The sequence below is a fragment of the Mustelus asterias genome, chromosome 25, assembly GCF_964213995.1.
Source record: "Mustelus asterias chromosome 25, sMusAst1.hap1.1, whole genome shotgun sequence".
In the NCBI taxonomy this organism is placed as follows: domain Eukaryota; kingdom Metazoa; phylum Chordata; class Chondrichthyes; order Carcharhiniformes; family Triakidae; genus Mustelus; species Mustelus asterias.
Window position 1 is genome coordinate 11,979,420 of NC_135825.1, and position 24,059 is coordinate 12,003,478.

The 24,059-nt window shown below is 44.8% G+C and overlaps 1 protein-coding gene across 1 annotated transcript in view; it reads right to left on the bottom strand.

Moving 5' to 3' along the window:
- Window positions 1–24,059, bottom strand: part of LOC144511706 (uncharacterized) — a 47,533-nt gene that overhangs the window by 14,647 nt on the left and 8,827 nt on the right. The window contains exons 3-12 of the mRNA XM_078241932.1: window positions 15,838–16,161; window positions 14,417–14,725; window positions 12,467–12,790; window positions 11,509–11,817; window positions 9,829–10,152; window positions 5,662–5,970; window positions 4,056–4,379; window positions 3,078–3,386; window positions 1,478–1,801; window positions 501–809 (exon numbers count right to left, since the gene is read on the bottom strand). Of these exons, the coding sequence (XP_078098058.1) occupies window positions 501–809; window positions 1,478–1,801; window positions 3,078–3,386; window positions 4,056–4,379; window positions 5,662–5,970; window positions 9,829–10,152; window positions 11,509–11,817; window positions 12,467–12,790; window positions 14,417–14,725; window positions 15,838–16,161 (3,165 nt within the window). The remainder of the gene's footprint in view (window positions 1–500; window positions 810–1,477; window positions 1,802–3,077; window positions 3,387–4,055; window positions 4,380–5,661; window positions 5,971–9,828; window positions 10,153–11,508; window positions 11,818–12,466; window positions 12,791–14,416; window positions 14,726–15,837; window positions 16,162–24,059) is intronic.

The window sequence follows — 24,059 nt, forward strand, 5'->3', positions numbered from 1 at the left end:
GGATTAGTTAATTGGGGAAACTGGCTTGAACTGGTCGTTTTGTACTGAGTCCCTTTGTTCTTGAACATGTAAATTCAGACATTCTCAGGGCAACCAGCACTGGAGTCTGACTCCGACTGAGTCTGGAGGTTTAATGAGCTGAAGGAATTTACTACGCGAGAAGAAGTGAGCTGTTGGTGAATATCTGGTGAGTATCTAGGAAGTGGTCAAGGTCTATTTTCCATCCATCGGGAGCATGGGTGTGGTTCCTGCCAACTTGTTAACCAGGCGAGCGGGTTCCAAGGTGCAATAAATCTGACCCCATCTCTCTGGATCATTACTCTGGGCCTCTGAATTACAATTCCTCCAACATAATCATTGTGCTAACTACCCTCTAGCTCCAGACCCTACACTGCTGCGGAGCCTCGGGATATCGGAGCTGTCAATGTCTCCCCCCAGATAAAGCACCGATCACGCATTTGAGTCGAGAGTAATAACGATAATCACTGAGAACAATGTACCGTCAGATATTTGTAGCTTTACAGGAAATATTGAAAGGAAGCCATGCTTATGAACACCACAGCTGTACCATCCTGCATCTCCTGAATGAAGATCCTCCACAGTAACAACAAATGATCTTTGTGTCTTGTGATCTGTGATCGACATTCTCCCTCGCCGTCCATCTGGATCGTCTGATTTTACCAAAACAGAGCACTGACGACTCCAAGATTTCACATGGGACTGGGACAATTTGTCATAGTGACAATCTATAGTGATCGATCTTCCCAAAACTCCTGTTACTTTATTTTTTGCCCACAAGGCACTTGGAGCTGAAAAGACAACAGGTCAAAAGTTGAACTGAAAATAATTGCTCAATACAAACAGATATATTTCAATAGGAATTACCACTGTGTTCAGATAAATCTTTCCAATACATCTTCTAATGCAATTGGATACTTCCTTGTTTGAGATCATTGGGCACAGTGAATATGTGCTTCCTGCGGATTGATAATTAGACAACCATATTGAGATTGTACACCAAGCCCTTTATAAAACAAGACCCTGAGTGGTTCCATTAATCTTTTAGTCCTGGTTGGGACCTGTTGGGTTCACTACAGGTGTGTGGTAATTCATTATTTTCATTTTGTACAATTGAAGCACGGTTCCTTCACAGCCAGCTCCTGGAGTTATTGTATTCTCAAACAGCAATTGTCAGACAGCAGATTGTCTGCTCATGATCACGTTGCTCTTCGAGGGAGCTTCGTGCTCACAAATTGGTGCTGAGCTTCCTACATCACAACAATGGCCCTGAATCAGTCCCAGCATTGACCAGAACGGACTTTAAAACTATCCTGAAGTTGTGAGAAGTGAAAAATAAATGCAATTCTATTTTTATTAAAATTGCTTTGAACGACCAATCGAACTAAACCTGTGAGCATTCAACCAGACATTCATTTAAAAATTAGTTGAATCTTTTGAAACTTAAAGTGATATTTACCAATGTTGCTGATTTGTGTTAAGTAACTGCAATCATTCTCTGAAATGTGGATCACTGACACTGTAACCATTTCACTGGATTTTTCCCCCTGGTTATTTGAGGCTGTGCAGTAATATTGATGATGTTGCTGTCTGAATGATTGACAATGTAGATCCAGTTTATTGGTGCCAGAGATCTTTGAATCTTCAGACGGGGTCTTTTCATACCATGTGTACTGAATGGGAAGTGATCCCTGGACAGACTCACAGGAGACGGACACTGAGCCCCCAGAACATGAGGCATTTGGTGGTGATAAAAATCTAAGTTCAGGAACAGACATGGGTTCTGTCGGAAAAAGACAATCATGAATGGATTTTCAAAGTAACTTTATTGCAGTGTTAATGTAAGCCTAATTGTGACACAAATTTTAAAAAGCTTTAACTTTAAACTTTGAAACTTTAAACTTGAGAATGACCAAAAAATTCAATAGTTTCATATTACCAATATTTCTACACCTCATCCAGGGTGTGAGGAGGAAGGGAAATTGTTAGAGAGAGAGAGAGAGATGGCAGTGGGAGCTTGGCCGAATGCAGGTAGTATCTGTTGCTCGCTGTCACGGACAGCAGATATTCATGATAGCAGATTAGATAGCAACAAGCATTGGAGTGTGACCTGAGATAGACTGTGGACGTTTACTGAGATAATGGAGACTGAAAATATCTATCTAAAAATCTAATCTTGACCTGAAATCTCTGATATCGAGTGATCCGCCCCTGCTGCCAGTTGGAATAGGGAAATTGGCGCTCAGCAAAACTCAGTTCACAGCAGCGGGACTGGATAATTCCAGCTGTGGACAGGTTCGGTGAAATTCGGCCATTATTTGTATTTGTATTTAACATTTAACAGTAAGTACCATTTAACATTTAAGTGTTTAAAGTCGTTGGCGGGGATTTATGGCCTCGAATGAGCGAGACTGGATAATCTTGCCCAATGTCAACAGACATTTCCGTTGTCTGCCCCACACCCGCTCCGATACCATGGCGGGGCGAGGCAGTAAAATTCTGACGTCTCATCCAAAGGGCATGAGCTGGGAGATAGAAGCTATCCACTGGCAGCAACTGGAATAGTTAATTGGGGAAACTGGCTTGAACTGGTCTTTTTGTACTGAGTCACTTTGTTTTTGAACATATAAATTCAGACATTCTAAATGCAACTAGCACTGGAGTCTGCCTTCAACCGAGTGTGGAGGTTTAATGAGCTGAATGAATTTACTGCAGGGGAAGAAGTGAGCTGTTGGTGAGTATCTGGTGAGTATCCGGGAAGTGGTCAAGGTCTATTGTCCAGGCATCGGGAGCATGGGTGGGGTCCTTGCCAACTTGTTAATCAGGAGAGCCGGTTCCTAGGTGCAATAAATCTGACCCCATCTCTCTGGATCATTACTCTGGGCCTCTGAATTACAATTCCTCCAACATAATCATTGTTCTAACTGCCCTCTCGCTGCCAGACTCTGCACTGCTGCGGAGCCTCGGGATATCGGAGCTGTCAATGTCTCCTCCCAGATAAAGCACCGATCAGACATTTCAGTCGCGAGGAAGAAAGACAATCAATGAGAACAATGTACCGTCAGATATTTGGAGCTTTACAGGAAATATTGAAAGGAAGCCGTGCTTATGAATACCACAGCTGTACCATCCTGCATCTCCTGAACGAAGATCCTCAATCGTAACAACAAATGATCTTTGTGTCTTGTTATCTGTGATCGACATTCTCCCTCGCCGTCCATCTGGATCGTCTGATTTTACCAAAACAGAGCACTGACGACTCCAATATTTCACATGGGACTGGGGCAATTTGTCATAGTGACAATCTATAGTGATCGATCTTCCCAAAACTCCTGTTACTTTATTTTTTGTCCACAAGTCACTTGGAGCTGAAAAGACAACAGGTCAAAAATTGAACTGAAAATAATTGCTTCATACAAACAGATATATTTCAATAGGAATTACCACTGTGTTCAGAGAAATCTCTCCAATACATCTTCTAATGCAATTGGATACTTTCTTGTTTGAGATCGTTGGGGTCATTCAATATGTGCTTCCTGCGGATTGATAATTAGACAACCATATTGAGATTGTATACACAGCCCTTTATAAAGCAAGACCCTGAGTGGTTCCATTAATCTTTTAGTCCTGGTTGGGACCTGTTGTGTTCACCACAGGTGTGTGGTTATTCTTTATTTTCATTTTGTACAATAGAAGCACGGTTCCTTCACAGCCAGCTCCTGGAGTTGTTATATTCTCAAACAGCAATTGTCAGACTGCAGATTGTATGCTCATCATCACATTGCTCTTTGAGGGAGCTTATTGCTCACAAATTGGTGCTGAGCTTCCTACATCACAACAATGGCTCTGAATCAGTTCCAGCATTGACCAGAACGGACTTTAAAACTGTCCTGAAGTTGTGAAAAGTGAAAAACGAATGCAATTCTATTTTTATTAAAATTGCTTTGAACGACCAATAGAACTAAACCTGTGATCAATTCAGACAGACATTAATTTAGAAATTAGTTGAATCTTTTGAAACTTAAGGTGATATTTACCAATGTTGCTGATTTGAGTCACATAACTGCAATCATTCTCTGAAATGTGGATCACTGACCCTGTAACCATTTCACTGGATTTTTCTCCCTGTTTATTTGAGGCTGTGCAGTAATATTGATGATGTTGCTGTCTGAATGATTGACAATGGAGATCCAGTTTATTGGTGCCAGAGATCTTTGAATCTTCAGACGGGGTCTTTTCATACCATGTGTACTGAATGGGAAGTGATCCCTGGACAGACTCACAGGAGATGGACACTGAGCCCCCAGAACATGAGGCATTTGGCGGTGATAAAAATTTAAGTTCAGGAACAGACACGGGTTCTGTGGGAAAAAGACAATCATGAACGGATTTTCACAGTAACTTCATTGCAGTGTTAATGTAAGCGTACTTGTGACACAAATTTTAAAAAGCTTTAACTTTAAACTTTGAAACTTTAAACTTGAGAATGACCAAAAAATTAAATAGTTTCATATTACCAATATTTCAACACCTCATCCAGTGTGTGAGGAGGAAGGGAAAGTGTTAGAGAGAGAGAGAGATGGCAGTGGGAGCTTGGCCGAATGCAGGTAGTATCTATTGATTGCTGTCGCGGACAGCAGATATTCATGATAGCAGATTAGATAGCAACAAGCATTGGAGTGTGACCTGAGATAGACTGTGGATGTTTGCTGAGATAACGGAGACTGAAAATATCTATCTAAAAATCTAATCTTGACCTGAAATCTCTGATATCGAGTGATCCGCCCCTGCTGCCAGTTGGAATAGGGAATTTGGCGCTCAGCCAAATCTCCATTCACAGCAGCGGGACTGGATAATTCCAGCTGTGGACAGGTTCGGTGAAATTCGGCCATTATTTGGATTTGTATTTTTCATTTAACAGTAAGTACCATTTAACATTTAAGTGTGAGTACTGTTTAAAGTCGAGGGCGGAGATTTATGGTCTCGAATGAGCGAGACTGGAAAATCTTGCCCAATGTCAACAGACATTTCCGTTGTCTGCCCCACACCCGCTCCGATACCATGCTGGGCGAGGCAGTAAAATTCTGACGTATCATCCAAAGGGCATGAGCTGGGAGATAGAAGCTATCCACTGGCAGCAACTGGAATAGTTAATTGGGGAAACTGGCTTGTACTGGCCTTTTTGTACTGAGTCCCTTTGTTTTTGTACATATAAATTCAGTCATTCTCAGTGCAACCAGCACTGGAGTCTGCCTTCAACCGAGTGTGGAGGTTTAATGAGCTGAAGGATTTTACTGCAGGGGAAGGAGTGAGCTGTTGGTGAATATCTGGTGAATATCCAGGGAGTGGTCAAGATCTATTGTCCAACCATCGGGAGCATGGGTGTGGTTCCTGCCAACTTGTTAACCAGGAGAGCGCGGTCCAAGGTGCAATAAATCTGACCCCATCTCTCTGGATCATTACTCTGGGCCTCTGAATTACAATTCCTCCAGCATAATCATTGTGCGAACTGCCCTCTCGCTGCCAGACTCTGCACTGCTGTGAAGCCTCGGGATATCGGAGCTGTCAATGCCTCCTCCCAGATAAAGCACCATCAGACATTTCAGTCAAGAGTAATAAAAATAATCACTGAGAACAATGTACCGTCAGATATTTGTAGCTTTACAGGAAACATTGAAAGGAAGCCGGGCTTATCAATACCACAGCTGTACCATCCTGCATCTCCTGAGTGAAGATCCTCCATAGTAACAACAAATAATCCTTGTGTCTTGTGATCTGTGATCGACATTCTCCCTCGCCGTCCATCTGGATCGTCTGATTTTACCAAAACAGAGCACTGAACACTCCAAGATTTCACATGTGACTGGGACAATTTGTCATAGTGACAATCTATAGTGATCGATCTTCCCAAAACTCCTGTTACATTATTTTTTGCCCACAATGCACTTGCAGCTGAAAAGACAACAGGTCAAAAATTGAACTGAAAATAATTGCTTAATACAAACAGATATATTTCAATAGGAATTACCGCTGTGTGCAGAGAAATCTCTCCAATACATCTTCTAATGCAATTGGATACTTTCTTGTTGAGATCGTTGGGCACATCAAATATGTGCTCCCTGCAGATTGATAATTAGACAACCATATTGAGATTGTATCCCAAGCCCTTTATGAAGCAAGACCTTGAGAGGGTCCATTAATCTTTTAGTCCAGGTTGGGACCTGTTGTATTTACCACAGGCGTGTGGTTATTGTATATTTTCATTTAGTACAATAAAAGCACGGTTCCTTCACATCCGGCTCCTGGAGTTATTATTTTCTCAAACAGCAATTGTCAACCAGCAGATTGTCTGCTCATGATCACATTGCTCTTTGAGGGGTCTTATTGCTCACCAATTGGTGCTGAGCTTCCTACATCACAACAATGGCTCTGAATCAGTTCCAACATTGACAAGAGTGATAAGGGAAATATGAAGCCATCAGGCAGGAGATTAGAGGCGTAAATTGGAAGGAGGCACTCTCGAGGAAAAGTACCGAAGTAGGGTGGCAGATTTTCAAGGAATGTTTGTCTGGAGTTCTGCATGACAACGTTCCGATGAGACAGGGAGGTGTTTGTAGGTTACGGGAACCGTGGTTCACGAAAGCTGCACTGAACCTAGTCAAAAAGAAAAGGAAAGCGTACAAAAGGTTCAGAGAGCTAGGCAATGATAGCGATCTAGATGAGGATACGGCTTGTAGGAAGGGACTTAAGAAAGAAATTAGGAGAGCCAGAAGGGGTCACGAGAAGACCTTGGCAGATCAGATGAAGGAGAACCCTAATGCGTTCTATAAATATGTGAAGAATAAAAGGATGAGATGTGTAGGAATAGGACCTATAAAATGTGAAGGTGAGAAAGTCTGTACAGAACCGGAAGAAATATCAGAGGTGCTTAATGAATCTTTTACCTCGGTATTCACGGTAGAAAAAGACCTGGGTGGTTGTACGACAGGATTGAGGCGGACTGAAAAGATTGAGTGCATTAATAAAGAGGATGTATTGGAAATTTTGAATAGCATCAAGATAGATAAGTCGCCGGGACCGGATGGGATGTACCCCAGGTTACTGTGGGAGGTGAAGGAAGAGATTGCAGAGCCTCTGGCGATGATCTTTGCGTCGTCGATAGAGACGGGAGAGGTTCTGGAGGATTGGAGGATTGCAGATGTGGTTCCTATATTCAAGAAAGGGAATAGGGATAGCCCAGGAAATTACCGGCCGGTGAGTCTAACCTCAGTGGTTGGTAAGTTGATGGAAAAGATCCTGAGGGACAGGATTTATGAACATTTAGAGAAGTTTAGTATGCTCAAAAGGAGTCAGCACAGAACAAAGAACAAAGAACAAAGAACAGTACAGCACAGGAAACAGGCCCTTCGGCCCTCCAAGCCTGTGCCGCTCCTTGGCCCAACTAGACCAATCGTTTGTATCCCTCCATTCCCAGGCTGCTCATGTGACTATCCAGGTAAGTCTTAAACGATGTCAACGTGCCTGCCTCCACCACCCTACTTGGCAGCGCATTCCAGGCCCCCACCACCCTCTGTGTAAAAAACATCCCTCTGATATCTGAGTTATACTTCGCCCCTCTCACCTTGAGCCCGTGACCCCTCGCGATCGTCACCTCCGACCTGGGAAAAAACTTCCCACTGTTCACCCTATCTATCCCCTTCATAATCTTGTACACCTCTATTAGATCTCCCCTCATTCTCTGTCTTTCCAGGGAGAACAACCCCAATTTACCCAATCTGTCCTCATAGCTAAGACCCTCCATACCAGGCAACATCCTGGTAAACCTCTGCACTCTCTCTAACGCCTCCACGTCCTTCTGGTAGTGCGGCGACCAGAACTGGACGCAGTACTCCAAATGTGGCCTAACCAGCGTTCTATACAGCTGCATCATCAGACTCCAGCTTTTATACTCTATACCCCGTCCTATAAAGGCAAGCATACCATATGCCTTCTTCACCACCGTCTCCACCTGTGTTGCTACCTTCAAGGATTTGTGGACTTGCACACCTAGGGTCCCTCTGTGTTTCTATAGTCCTGATGACTCTGCCATTTATTGTATAACTCCTCCCTACATTATTTCTTCCAAAATGCATCACTTCGCACTTATCCGGATTAAACTCCATCTGCCACCTCTCCGCCCAATTTTCCAGCCTATCTATATCCTGCTGTATTGCCCGACAATGCTCTTCGCTATCCGCAAGTCCAGCCATCTTCGTGTCATTCGCAAACTTGCTGATTACACCAGTTACACCTTCTTCCAAATCATTTATATATATCACAAATAGCAGAGGCCCCAGTACAGAGCCCTGCGGAACACCACTGGTCACAGACCTCCAGCCAAAGGCAAATCGTGCCTTACGAGCCTGGTGGAGTTCTTTGAAAATGTGACTAAACACATTGATGAAGGAAAAGCGGTAGATGTGGTTTACATGGACTTCAGCAACGCGTTCGATAAGGTCCCCCATGCAAGACTTCTCGAGAAAGTGAGAGGGCATGGGATCCAAGATGCTGTTGCCTTGTGGATCCAGAACTGACTTGCCTGCAGAAGGCAGAGAGTGGTTGTAGATGGGTCTTTTTCTGAATGGAGGTCGGTCACCAGTGGAGTGCCCCAGGGATCTGTTCTGGGACCCTTGCTGTTTGTCATTTTCATAAATGACCTGGATGAGGAAGTGGAGGGATGGGTTGGTAAGTTTGCCGATGACACGAAGGTTGGTGGTGTTGTGGATAGGTTGGAGGGATGTCAGAAGCTGCAACGTGACATAGATAGGATGCAAGACTGGGCGGAGAAGTGGGAGATGGACTTCAACCTGGATAAATGTGTAGTGGTCCATTTTGGCAGGTCAAATGGGATGAAGGAGTATAATATAAAGGGTAAGACTCTTAGCAGTGTAGAGGATCAGAAGGACCTTGGAGTCTGGGTCCATAGGACTCTTAAATCGGCCTCGCAGGTAGAGGAGGTGGTTAAGAAGGCGTATGGTGTGCTGGCCTTCATCAAGTGAGGGATTGAGTTTAGGAGTCAGGAGATAATGATGCAGTTTTATAAGACCCTCGTCAGACCCCACTTGGGGTACTGTGCTCAGTTCTGATCACCTCATTACTGGAGGGATGTGGAAATGATTGAAAGGGTGCAGAAAAGATTTACAAGGATGTTGCCTGGATTGGTTGGCATGCCTTAGGAGGATAGGTTGAGGGAGCTCGGTCTTTTCTCCTTGGAGAGACGAAGGATGAGAGGTGACCTGATAGAGGTGTACAAGATGTTGAGAGGTATAGATCAGGTGGATTCTCGGAGGCTCTTTCCCCGGGCTGAAATGGCTGCTACGAGAGGACACAGGTTTACGGTGCTGGGGAGTAGGTACAGAGATGTCAGGGGTAAGTTTTTCACTCAGAGGGTGGTGGGTGAGTGGAATCGACTGCCGTCAGTGGTGGTGGAGGCAATCTCGATAGGGTCTTTTAAGAGACTTCTGGATGAGTACATGGGACTTAATAGGATTGAGGGTTATAAGTAAGCCTATATGTAAGCTTAGGTAGGTAGGGACATGACCGGTGCAACTTGTGGGCCGAAGGGCCTGTTTGTGCTGTATTTTTACTTTGTTCTATGTTCTATGAACTGACTTTAAAACTGTCCTGAAGTTGTGAAAAGTGAAAAATAAATGCAATTCCATTTTTATTGAAATTTCTTTGAACGACCAATAGAACTAAACGCGTGAGCAATGCAAACAGACATTAATTTAAAAATTAATTGAATTTTCTGAAGCTTAAAGTGATAGTTACCAATGTTGCTGATTTGTGTCACATAACTGCAATCATTCTCTGAAATGTGGATCACTGACACTGGAACCATTTCACTGGATTTTTCTCCCTGGTTATTTGAGGCTGTGCAGTAATATTGATGATGTTGCTGTTTGAAGGATTGACAATGTAGATCCAGTTTATTGGTGTCAGAGATCTTTGAATCTTCAGACGGGGTCTTTTCATACCATGTGTACTGAATGGGAAGTGATCCCTGGACAGACTCACAGGAGACGGACACGGAGCCCCCAGAACATGAGGCATTTGGTGGTGATAGAAATTTAAGTTCAGGAACTGACACAGGTTCTGTGGGAAAAGACAATCATCAACGGATTTTCACAGAAACTTCATTGCAGTGTTAATGTCAGCCTACTTGTGACAACAATTAAATAAATGTTTAACATTAAACTTCAAAACTTTGAACTTTCGAATGACCAAAAAATTAAATAGTTTCATCATACCAATATTTCTACACCTCATCCAGGGTGTGAGGAGGAAGGGAAAGTGTTGGAGAGAGAGAGAGATGGCAGAGGGATCTTGGCCGAATGCAGGTAGTATCTATTGATTGCTGTCACGGACAGTTAGTAACAAGCATTGAAGTGTCACCTGAGATGGACTGTGGATGTTTACTGAGATAACGGAGACGTAAATATCTTTCTAAAAATCTAATCTTGACCTGAATTCTCCGATATCGAGTGATCCGCCCCTGCTGCCAGTTGGAAGAGGGAATTTGGCGCTCGGCCAAATCTCCATTCACAGCAGCGGGACTGGATAATTCCAGCTGCGGAGTTTGGTGAATTCCAGCCATTGTTTGTATTTGTATTTATCATATAACAATAAATACCATGTAACATTTAAGTGCGAGTACTGTTTAAAGTCTATGGCGGGGTTTTATGGCCTCGAGTGAGCGAGACTGGAAAATCCTGCCAAAGGTCAACAGACATTTCCGTTGTCTGCCCCACACCCGCTCGGATACCGGGTAAATATGTGGGGGTAGGGCCTGGGTGGTCGGTGCAGATTCGATGGCCGAATGGCCTCCTTCTGCACTGTAGGGTTTCTATAATAAGAAAAAAAAATGGCGGGCGAGGCAGTAAAATTCTGACGAAAGTATCAACCAAAGGGCATGAGCTGGGAGATAGAAGCTATCCACTGGCAGCAACTGGAATAGATAATTGGGGAAACTGGCTTGAACTGGCCTTTTTGTACTGAGTCACTTTGTTTTTGAACACATAAATTCAGACATTCTCAGTGCAACCAGCACTGGAGTCTGCCTTCAACCGAGTGTGGAGGTTTAATGATCTGAAGGAATTTTCTACAGGAGAATAAGTGAGCTGTTGGTGAGTATCTGGTGAGTATCCGGGAAGTGGTCAAGGTCTATTGTCCAGGCATCAGGAGCAAGGGTGGGGTTTTCTCCAACTTGTTAACCAGGAGTGCAGTGTCCAAGGTGCAATAAATCTGACCCCATCTCTCTGGATCATTACTCTGGGCCTCTGAATTACAATTCCTCCAACATGATCATTGTTCTAACTGCCCTCTAGCTGCCAGACTCTGCACTGCTGCGGAGCCTCAGGATATCGGAGCTGTCAATGTCTCCTCCCAGATAAAGCACCGATCAGACATTTCAGTCGAGAGTAATAAAGATAATCACGGAGAACAATGTACCGTCAGATATTTGTAGCTTTACAGGAAATATGGAAAGGAGGCCGGGCTTATCAATTCCACAGCTGTACCATCCTGCATCTCCCGAACGAAGATCCTCCATCGTAACAACAAATAATCCTTGTGTCTTGTTATCTGTGATCGACATTCTCCCTCGCCGTCCATCTGGATCGTCTGATTTTACCAAAACAGAGCACTGAACACTCCAAGATTTCACATGTGACTGGGACAATTTGTCAGAGTGACAATCTATAGTGATCGATCTTCCCAAAACTCCTGTTACATTATTTTTTGCCCACAAGGCACTTGGAGCTGAAAAGACAACAGATTAAAAATTGAACTGAAAATAATTGCTCAATACAAACAGATATATTTCAATAGGATTTACCACTGTGTTCAGAAAAATCTCTCCAATACATCTTCTAATGCAATAAAATACTTCCTTGTTTGATATCGTTGGGCTCAGTGAATATGTGCTTCCTGCGGATTGATAATTAGACAACCATATTGAGATTGTATAGTAAGACCTTTATAAAGCAAGACCTTGAGAGGTTTTATTAATCTTTTAGACCTGGTGGAGTTCTGTAGTGCTCACCATAAACATGTGGTAATTCTTTATTTTCATTTTGTACTATAGAAGCACAGTCCCTTCACAGCTGGCTCCTGGAGTTATTATATTCTCATACAGCAATTGTCAGACAGCAGATTGTCTGCTCAGGGTCACATTGCTCTTGGAGAGAGCTTATTGCTCACAAATTGGTGCTGAGCTTCCTACATCACAACAATGGCTCTGAATCAGTTCCAGCATTGACCAGAACTGACTGTTAAAGCGAAAAAAAAATGCAATACTATTTTTATTAAAATTGCTTTGAACGACCAACAGAACTAAACCCGTGAGCAATTCAGACAGACATTAATTTAAAAATTAGTTGAATTTTTTGAAGCTTAAAGTGATATTTACCAATGTTGCTGATTTGTGTTAAGTAACTGCAATCATTCTCTGAAATGTGGATCACTGACACTGTAACCATTTCACTGGATTTTTCTCCCTGGTGATTTGAGGCTGTGCAGTAATATTGATGATGTTGCTGTTTGAAGGATTGACAATGTAGATCCAGTTTATTGGTGTCAGAGATGTTTGAGTCTTCAGGTGGGGTCTTTTCATACCATGTGTACTGAATGGGAAGTGATCCCTGATCAGACTCACAGGAGACAGACATTGAGCCCCCAGAACATGAGGCATTTGGTGGTGATAGAAATTTAAGCTCAGGAACAGACACGGGTTCTGTGGGAAAAAGACAATCATTAATGGATTTTCACAGTAACTTCATTGCAGTGTTAATGTAAGCCTACTTGTGACACTAATTTTAAAAATCTTCAAATTTAAACATTAAAATTTTGAATTTAGAATGACTAAAAATTAAATAATTTCATATTACTAATATTTCTACACCTCAACCAGGGTGTGAGGAGGAAGAGAAAGTGTTAGATGGAGAGAGAGATGGCAGTGGGAGCTTGGCCGAATGCAGGTAGTATCTATTTATTGCTTTCATGGACAGCAGATATCCATGATAGCAGATTAGATAGCAACAAGCATTGAAGTGTGACCTGAGATAGAATGTGAGTGTTTAGAAATAGAAACCTTACAATGCAGAAACAGGCCATTCGGCCCATCAAGTTTGCACCGACCACAATCCCACCCAGGCCCTACATCCCTACACTTTACCTGCTAATCCCTCTAACCTACGCATCTCAGGACAGTAAGGGGCAATTTTAGCATGGACAATCAACCTAACCCGCACATCTTTGGACAGTTGGAGGAAACCGGAGCACCCGGAGGAAACCCACGCAGACAAGAGGAGAATGTGCAAACTCCACACAGACAGTGACACAAGCCGGGAATCGAACCCAGGTCCCCGGAGCTGTCAAGCAGCAGTGCTAACCACTGTGCTACCGTGGCGCCCCACGGTTTGCTGAGATAACGGAGACTTAGATATCTTTTTAACAATCGAATCTTGAACTGAATTCTCTGATATCGAGTGATCCACCCCCGCTGCCAGTTGGAATAGGGAAATTGGGGATCAGCAAAATCTCCATTCAAAGCAGCGGGACTGGATAATTCCAGCTGCGGACGGGTTCGGTGAATTCCGGCCATTGTTTGCATTTGTATTTAACATTTAACAGTAAGTACCATTTAACATTTAAGTGTGAATACTATTTCAAGTCGAGGGCGGGGTTTTATGGCCTCGAATGCGCGAGACTGGAAAATCCCATCCAATGTCAACAGACATTTCCGTTGTCTGCCCCACACCTGCTCCGATACCATGGCGGGCGAGGCAGTAAAATTCCGACGTAAGTATCATCCAAAGGGCATGAGCTGGGAGATAGAAGCTATCCACTGGCAGTAACTGGAACAGTTAATTGGGGAAACTGGTTTGAACTGGTCTTTTTGTACTGAGTCCCTTTGTTTTTGAACATATAAATTCAGGCATTCTCAGTGCAACCAGCACTGGAGTCTGACTCCGACCGACTCTGGAGGTTTAATGAGCTGAAGGAATTTACTACAGGGGAAGAAGTGAGTTGTTGGTGAGTATCTGGTGAGTATCCGGGAAGTGGTCAAGGTCTATTGTCCAGGCATCGGGAGCAAGGGTGGGGTCCTTGCCAACTTGTTAACCAGGAGTGCGGGTTCCAAGGTGCAATAAATCTGACTCCATCTCTCTGGATCATTACTCTGGGCCTCTGAATTACAATTCCTCCAACATGATCATTGTGCTAACTGCCCTCTAGCTGCCAGACTCTGCACTGCTGCGGAGCCTCGGGATATCGGAGCTGTCAATGTCTCCTCCCAGATAAAGCACCGATCAGACATTTCAGTCACGAGTAATAAAGATAATCACTGAGAACAATGTACCGTCAGATATTTGTAGCTTTACAGGAAATATTGAAAGGAAGCCGGGCTTATCAATTCCACAGCTGTACCATCCTGCATCTCCTGAGTGAAGATCCTCCATAGTAACAACAAATAATCCTTGTGTCTTGTTATCTGTGATCGACATTCTCCCTCGCTGTCCATCTGGATCGTCTGATTTTACCAAAACAGAGCACTGATGACTCCAAGATTTCACATGTGACTGGGACAATTTGTCATAGTGACAATCTATAGTGATCGATCTTCCCAAAACTCCTGTTACATTATTTTTTGCACACAATGCACTTGGAGCTGAAAAGACAACAGGTCAAAAATTGAACTGAAAATAATTGCTTAATACAAACAGATATACTTCAATAGGAATTACCGCTGTGTTCAGAGAAATCTCCATTACATCTTCCAATGCAATTGAATACCTCCTTGTTTGAGATGTTGGGAACATTAATATCACAGGTGGAATTTTCCAGAAAAAATACAAATTGTCAGGTTGGGACTGAAAACTGGTAATTTTCTCTCCAGAAAGACAGCCAGGTTTTCCCACCAGATCCCCCGACATTTACCCCAAAAAATCAGGGGGCGTGGCCTGTGCTGTCACTCTGATGGGGCGGGGCCTGATTGAGCTGGCAAGGCCGTCTCCATAGAGATTTGGGCACCATTTTTAAAGTTGATGTGAACTTTCAGATAGAGACCCCCCCCCCCCCCCCCCCACCCACCCCAACACTGCCACAGATATCAGGCCCCACCCCGTGGACATCAGGACCCCCAGTGAACAAGGGGGCCACCTCTCACATAGAGGGTGATCCTCCCCTCAACATCCTACCACTCAAAGGTTAGGGCACTCCACCTATTCCGCAGAAGGGTCAGGGTGACCAACTCCAGCCCATCTCCACCATCATTGTGGCATTCCCACTCCAACCCCCACAGCAACAATGCCCAAGCCCCCAATTCACAGTCTCAACCCCAATGCAGACACAAACTCCCCCCGCCCCTACTACCCACAGACAGGAGGCCCCACCCCATAGACATCGGGGCCCCCAGTAGACACGGGGAACAGTATTCCAAAGAAGGTCCACGGAATTCTCCCCAGACCTGGGGAAAGCTTATCTCTCAAACAGCAATTTTCAGACAGCAGATTGTATGCTCATGATCACATTGCTCCTTGAGGGAGCTTATTGCTCAGAAATTGGTGCTGAGCTTCCTACATCACAACAATGGCTCTGAATCAGTTCCAGCATTATCCAGAACTGACTTTAAAACTGTCCTGAAGTTGTGAAAAGCGAAATAAAATGCAATTCTATTTTTATTAAAATTGCTTCGTGCAATAGCACTAAACCCGTGAGCAATTCAGACAGACATTAATTTAAAAATTAGTTGTAATTTTTGAAGCTTAAAGTGATATTTACCAATGTTGCTGATTTGTGTTAAGTAACTGCAATTCTTCTCTGAAACGTGGATGACTGACACTGTAACCATTTCACTGGATTTTTCTCCCTTGTTATTTGAGGCTGTGCAGTAATATTGATGATGTTGTCGTTTGAAGGATTGACAATGTAGATCCAGTTTATTGGTGTCAGATATCTTTGAATCTTCAGACGGGGTCTTTTCATACCATGTGTACTGAATGGGAAGTGATCCCTGGACAGACTCACAGGAGACGGACACTGAGCCCCCAGAACATGAGGCATTTGGTGGTGATAAAAATCTAAGTTCAGGAACAGACACGGGTGCTGTGGGAAAGAAACAAACATTCAGAAACTGACTGAACATCTAAAAATCAAACACTCTGTGAATTTCAGCTCATCAACCTCTCATTCAGGGTCAGTCATGTTGCAATCTCACCAACACATCCAGCTCTCCATATCTCTCCATCCTCCAAGCAGCCTGAACTACAACGTCTGCTATTATATCAGAACATCGCAGCTCTCCAGATCGGACCATGAAGCATGAGCTAAAGATTTAAATTAATTGGTGAATGGATTAGAGGAGATTTGGGGAGATTGGTTATTTCACTTGGGGGGATGTTGAGGGCCTGGAACTCACTGCCTGGAAGAATGGTAGAGGGTGGAAGAGGCGGATAGCCTGATTACATTAAACAAAATGGAATAAACTTGAGATGCTGCAACCTACAGAGCTCTGGATCAAGAACTGGATGGTGGGATTAGATTGGATTGCTTGTTCAGTCAACCCAGTGGGGCACAGTGGCACAGTGATTAGCACTGCAGCCTCACAGTGCCAGGGACCCGGATTCAATTCCAGCATTGGCTGTGTGGTCAGTGTGGAGTTTGCACGTTTTCCCCGTGTCTGCGTGGCTTTCCTCTGGGTGCTTCAGTTTCCTCCCACAACCAAAGATATGCAGATACCCACGGGGAGGTGATGGCCCAGTGGTGTTATCGCTCGCCTATTAATCCAGAATCTCATCTAATGTTCTGGGGACCAGGGTTCGAATCCCGCCATGGCAGCAGTTGGAATTTGATTTCAATAAAGAAAATCTGGAATTAAGAATCTACTGATCACCATGAAACCATTGTCGGTTGTTGGAAAACCCATCTGGTTCACTCATGTCCGTTAAAGAAGGAAATCTACCATCCTTTCCTGGTCTGGCCTACATGTGATGTCAGAGCCAAAGCAATGTGGTTAATTCTTGACTGTCCTCTGAAATGGCCTCACAAACCTCTCAGGATGGGCAACAAATGCCACCCAGCCAGCGATGCCTATGTCCACAAATGAATAAAACAAATACTGGCACCTCCCACCAGGCACCAAGCAGTGCCAAAGTGGGTGGTGCTAGCGTGGGTGGGTGGCATTCTGGGGTGTGTGGCCTATTGGGGGCTCAATGAGTTGGGGGGTTTTCAGTGACACTGTGCACTGGGATCAGTGGGAGAGGGAGAGAGGAGGGGGATCAGGGCTGGCCATCTGGGTGGGGGGAGATCGGGGCTGGCCCGGGAGAGCTCTGGTAGGCCAGTGGTTGGATGGTTGTGGGGGGTCGGGATGGCCAGCGATCGGGAGGCCAGCGGTGAGGGGGCCAGTGTGCATGCGCCACTCTCCACGGTGACAGATCGGTGTGTGTGCAGTGGCTCACTCAGCAATACGCTGCCGGCCTCTCCAGTGGGATTTGGACCCGCCGATCACATTTCAGACGGAATCACTCTGTCTTGGAGAATCGTTCTGGTCCGGCCCTAATATTGTTAAATGAGCCTCTTCAGACACTGGAGTTGCAACACATCAAGGAAGCTGATCAGGAAACATGTACTCCCTGTGTTGTGGGATAGCCCGTCAGTGAGCTGCTTGTCTCTGTTCATTCCTTTGTCTTGTGGAGCTCAGGGTCTGTGTGGAGGAGGCAGTTGCTGCTATTGGTCACTTGGGTCCTTAAGGGTGAAAAATATACAGACAGGTACACATAAGAGCCTGGCACACTGTCACCTGGGAAAGAGACATGAAACAGGCACTGACTTTCAGTACAGACAGCCACCTGAGATTAAATCAGAAAGGACAGACAGCTATTCAAAGTTGAGCATGCAGGAATCAAATCCTGCTGGTAGCCAGCCAGGGCTGAGGTACTCTTAAGGATAAGGACAATAGGGTTGGATAATGAGATTCGCTGCAGGTGGGATCGGGAATACATAACTGCAGGAAAACCAATTACTGTAAATTACTGTCTGAATAGACCGAAACTAAAACCATTGATGGTCACTGATGTAGGAAATATATCCATTCATAGAACAATGCGATGTTAACATGGTTATGTCTGTATCTGTCTGTGTTAATGATCGATCACCTACTTGATTACAATGATGTGATAATGGCTAGATGTCCGGTCCGTCTATTGTGTAAAGGGTATAAAGATGGACTGCTCCTATTGTCTCATTGAGAGAAGGTTTGCTGCTTGTTAGTGCCTTTTCTCCATGAAGCTTCGTTAAAATAAAACTATTCTTGAAACCTTCAAACCTGACTCAGTGGTACATTTCCCACAACAATTGGCACAGTCGGCATGGATCCTATTACTGGTGAGATCGATTGGCCACGATCGGAGCCGGGGTAGAGATCACTGAATCTGTGAGTGTCAGACAAGGTCAAGAATACAGTTTGCAAGGGGTTAATCTTAAGGGGTTAAACTTAAGGGGTATTTGTAGTGATAAGTTTTGTTGTATATGATATACTGATAAGTACTAACTGCTGATAGTGATAAGTAACTGTTGCTTGTGCTCACACTGCCTTTGACCAGCTGTTAAGAGGAGGAACCTCCCACACGAAGGCCAGGAGATTGAAGTGGGTAAAGAGACACCAAGGGCACTTAGGATTGTGAAGCACAAGTGGCAGAGTTCGGTTAACATCAAACTCTGTCGTGGCGAACAAACGCAGAGTTGCCATCTGATTGCATGAAAGTTTGGAAAGTTGGGAACTGTACTGTCAATGTTGTGAAAAGCGGGGCAGAAAAGGAGCTTGATCATCTCTGACCTAAACCGGACTCCGGTGGAGAAGCACCTTGCCGAGGTGGTAATAGTGGAAGCTGTGAGTATAACTTGAAACCCTGTAACGGTAGTGAAACACGGTGCTAGAGTAGTAATAGTGGCCGGGGGTAGCGAAGTCCCTACGGTAGAGAGCACACTTTACTAGGGAGTAATCATGGCCGGGGCTAATGAAGTCTGCAAAATAGCAGATAATGAAGTTAAAAGGGGACCTGCAGGTTCTCTCTTTGAAATTTACATGACAGACAGGAAAGAGTTAATAAAGAGAATGCAAAAGGATGGCTGGGATGCGTCTCAGACCTTAGAGCAGCAGAGAAAGTGGATAGATAAAGAAAAGAGAAACAAGACAAAGAAGATAGGAGTAATGTTAACACATCAGTTAGCTGGTCTAATTGAGCAAGTAGTCGCCTCTACTAAGAAGTGGAGTGAAGATAAGGAAAGGATTGGAGAATTAGAATCCCGAGTGAGGGAACTGGAAAAGCAAAACGAGGTTTTAGAAGAAAAGCAATGGCGAGAGGAAACTGTTCCTCTACCTCCTTATGAGTCCACACAGCAGGGACCAACCGCTCCTTCAGATGAGTGGGAAGCGCTAGAACACAACGTAGTGCCAGTACCCCGAGGGGGAACAAATGCACGACTAAAGGCAACTTATCAACCCTTCACCCCAGGTGAGAGACAGCAGATAATGGCTTCCCTGGGTAAATTACAACCGAGAAGCACAAACACTAAATTCTGGGAAGAATTAGACACAATCTGGATAGGACACCAATTACACCTTAGAGACGTACACCAGCTGGTCAGGGCAGCCTGTCCAACGGATAAGTGGAGGCAGGTAGCAGGTGGACCCGCCGCTCCTCCAGCACAGGATTATAACAAGGGACGGTGGACACATGCAGTCGCCCTAACATCGGAGATAGATGCCCAACCTTTACCCAGTTTAAAGCAGAGATTCAGAGGGTATTAGGGAATGCTCCCACCAACTGGAGCAGAATTACCACAACAAAACAGTCAAAATGGGAAGGAGCTTCTGAATACGGGGAACGATTGTTCCAGGTATATCAAGAGTGCTCAGGACAAGGGAACCCAGGTCGAGGGGATCGAGCGTTCATCCAGGCTTTTAAGAATGGACTCTCCAGCGCTCACCAGGTCATCCTAAAAATGGGAGTGATTATGTCCCAAGATTACGCTGAGTTGGTAGAGTGGGCTAGCGGAGTACCGGGAGAAGAGAAATCCCAGGCAAGAACAAGGCTGGAAAGAGTAGCAGCCTACAGTAATGGGAATGGAACAAAGTCTAAACTGACTTGCTACAATTGTGGCCAGCGAGGACACTTTGCGAGGGATTGCGGGACTCCACGGAAAGGGAACAGATTTGGGAACAGTGGGAAACATTGCAGCCACTGTAATAAATATGGACACACAGAAGCAGCGTGTTGGAAGAAGCATGGGAAACCCCCGACCCGATCCATGACCACAGCAGAACCGGAGGAACCACAGGACCTCCGGGGTCAGCAAGATTGACGGTCTGCAGCCCCCATTCACAAGGATAAGAAGGAGGGAAGGATTTACGTGTCAGTACTAGTAGGGGGCAGACAATGTGAGATGCTAGTGGACACAGGAGCGTCCATATCTGTCACCGACTTACCCTTACCCACTACAAATAAAATGATTTACCTGACCGGGATAGGAGAGAACAAAACACCCGCCTACCTGAGCGAGACCACCTTAGTAGAGATAAATAATCTGTACATACCAATGAGGTTTTATGTGTGCAAAAATAACGAGGGTACAATAATGGGAAATGATCTGAAGAAAGAATATGAGATTCTGATAGACTGGAAAGGGAGAATTAATCTGGCCAAGACAGGACGGTCAGAAAACTAGAATAGGGAAACTTACAAGTCACCTCGAAACTATTAAGGTGGCCACAGTCACCACCAGAAATTGGGAATTAGAAACAGGAGGGTTCAGAGCCATCTGTGCCTCCGTCCCTGGAGTATGGGCTAAAACGAAGTTAGAAACCGGTTTGACTAAAACGGACTCAATAAAGGTCCCGGGACCGGAGCATAAGCCACACCGACAATATCCAATAAAACCAGAGGCAGAGAAAGCTGCAGTGGAGATAGTTAAAGGGTTAGTGGAAAGGGGGATTCTGAGAGAAACCACAAGCACCACTAACTCCCCAACATGGCCAGTGAGCAAGCCTGACGGAAGCTATAGGCTCACGATAGATTACACCGGACTCAATAAAGTCACGTCCAAATTGCACCCCATTGTAGCAAGCCCTTCGACAATCCTGAATGGACTGTACAGGAGCATAAAATATTCACAGTGTTGGACATAGCCAACGGATTCTGGTCCTTACCATTGGATCCTGAATCCCAAGACAAATTTGCCTTTCCAGTGGGAGGCAGACAGTACACTTGGAGTCGTTCACCACAGGGATTCCACAACAGCCCCGCTATATTCCATCGAGCAATGAGTGACATCCTGAACAGAGTAGAACTGCCAGAGGGTAGTAAGATCCTACAATATGTAGACAATATCCTGATAGCTTCGGAGTCCAAGTCAGGACATCAAGAAGCCTTATATTTAGTACTGAATGAATTAAAAGCCGCAGGGTTAAAGGTGAGCCCCAAAAAGGCACAAATCGGGAAAACACAGGTCCTATACCGAGGACGCCTTATATCCCAAGGACTTAAAGAAATGCCAACGGACCGAAAGAAGGCAATACAACAAATGCCGCGACCCATCACCGGAAGAGGGGTCAGAAAGATGCTCGGACTATTCAACTACAGCCGGAGTTTCATCCCAGGGTTTGCAAAATTAGCAGAACCCATACAAAGACGAGTCAATGGGGGAAAACCAGCTTTAGATCCTGTAGAATGGGGACCTGAGCAGGAAGAGGCTTACACTAAACTAAAAACAGAACTGATATCAACCCCTGGACTAGGATTACCCGATTCTAATAAGGACTTCCATATCCATTGTAGTAATGAGGGAGGGTTCTATTCCGCCATGGTAACACAAGACCATGGCGACAGAAAGAGATGATGTGGAGATGCCGGTGTTGGACTGGGGTAAACACAGTAAGAAGTTTAACAACACCAGGTTAAAGTCCAACAGGTTTATTTGGTAGCAAAAGCCACACAAGCTTTCGGAGCTGCAAGCCCCTTCTTCAGGTGAGTGGAAATTCTGTTCACAAACAGAGCATATAAAGACACAAACTCAATTTACATGAATAATGGTTGGAATGCGAATACTTACAACTAATCAAGTCTTTAAGAAACAAAACAATGTGAGTGGAGAGAGCATCAAGACAGGCTAAAAAGATGTGTATTGTCTCCAGACAAGACAGCCAGTGAAACTCTGTGGGGGTTACAAATAGTGTGCCATGAACCCAATATCCCGGTTGAGGCCATCCTCGTGTGTGCGGAACTTGGCTATCAGTTTCTGCTCAGCGACTCTGCGCCGTCGTGTGTCGCGAAGGCCGCCTTGGAGAACGCTTACCCGAATATCAGAGGCCGAATGCCCGTGACCGCTGAAGTGCTCCCCAACAGGAAGGGAACAGTGTTGCCTGGTCATTGTCGAGCGGAGCACTTCAGCGGTCACGGGCATTCGGCCTCTGATATTCGGGTAAGCGTTCTCCAAGGCGGCCTTCGCGACACACGACGGCGCAGAGTCGCTGAGCAGAAACTGATAGCCAAGTTCCGCACACACGAGGACGGCCTCAACCGGGATATTGGGTTCATGGCACACTATTTGTAACCCCCACAGAGTTTCACTGGCTGTCTTGTCTGGAGACAATACACATCTTTTTAGCCTGTCTTGATGCTCTCTCCACTCACATTGTTTTGTTTCTTAAAGACTTGATTAGTTGTAAGTATTCGCATTCCAACCATTATTCATGTAAATTGAGTTTGTGTCTTTATATGCTCAGTTTGTGAACAGAATTCCCACTCACCTGAAGAAGGGGCTTGCAGCTCCGAAAGCTTGTGTGGCTTTTGCTACCAAATAAACCTGTTGGACTTTAACGACAGAAAGAGACCCATAGGATATTATTCCACAGCAGAAGGGCCGGTAGTCACCGGACTGCCAAGTGCATAGCCGCCTTGGATTGCCCCACCTGGGCCGTAAAGGTGAGCGAGCCAGTAATCATGGCAGGGAATAGGACAGGAGACAATTGGCAAACTGCCAATAGCAGCAACAGAACAGACAGGAGACGAAATACATATTCGGGACTTACATGAGGATACCCCAAAGGAGGAAAAGGAGAAATGGAAAGCACAGGGAGCAGCCAAAGGGACTGATAACATTTGGAAACGGGAAGATAAGGTAATAGCACCAGAGCGCATACAAAACACCCTATTGGAACTACACCATGGACTCTCACAAGTGGGTAGAGAGGCCATGATAACTAGTATAGGAAAGGAATGGTGGTGGAAAGGAATGGGAAGAGATATAGCCCGACACTGTCACCGATGCATGACGTGCGCGCAACACAACCCTGGTAGACCCATAAAATTTAAATGGGACACCAGCCGAGACCAAAGGGACCCTGGGAACATCTGCAATTATATTTCACACGGCCACTACCACAATCCCATGGCAAAACTTATTGTCTGGTTATTATAGACCAGTTCACCAGGTGGGTAGAAGCATTCCCTACGACAAATTGTACTGCTACCACGGTGACTCGGATATTGGCAGAAGAGGTAATCCCTAGATGGGGTGTACCCCTGCAAATTGATTCGGACCAAGGGACGCACTTCACTGGAAAGCTGGTAAAATCAGTATGCCAATTAATGGGGATACAACAAAAATTTCACATCCCTTACCACCCACAGAGTTCTGGAATGGTGGAATGTATGAATAGAACACTGAAACATGCACTAGCTAAAGCCATACAAACATCGGGAAAAATGTGGACAGAGGTATTGCCCGCTATACTAATGAGATTAAGAGCTACCACAAACCGGACAACCGGATTAACCTCTCATGAGCTAATGACAGGACGGGCGATGCAATTACCCGAAAGCATCGGAACAGGTGGGACCAATGTAGGTCCATTAAAGATAAAATCAGGAGATATGTTTTAGAACTGAGCACCCAACTAAAAGGGATGCGCAAATTGGTAAAGGGCAATCAGGAAATAAAAGACG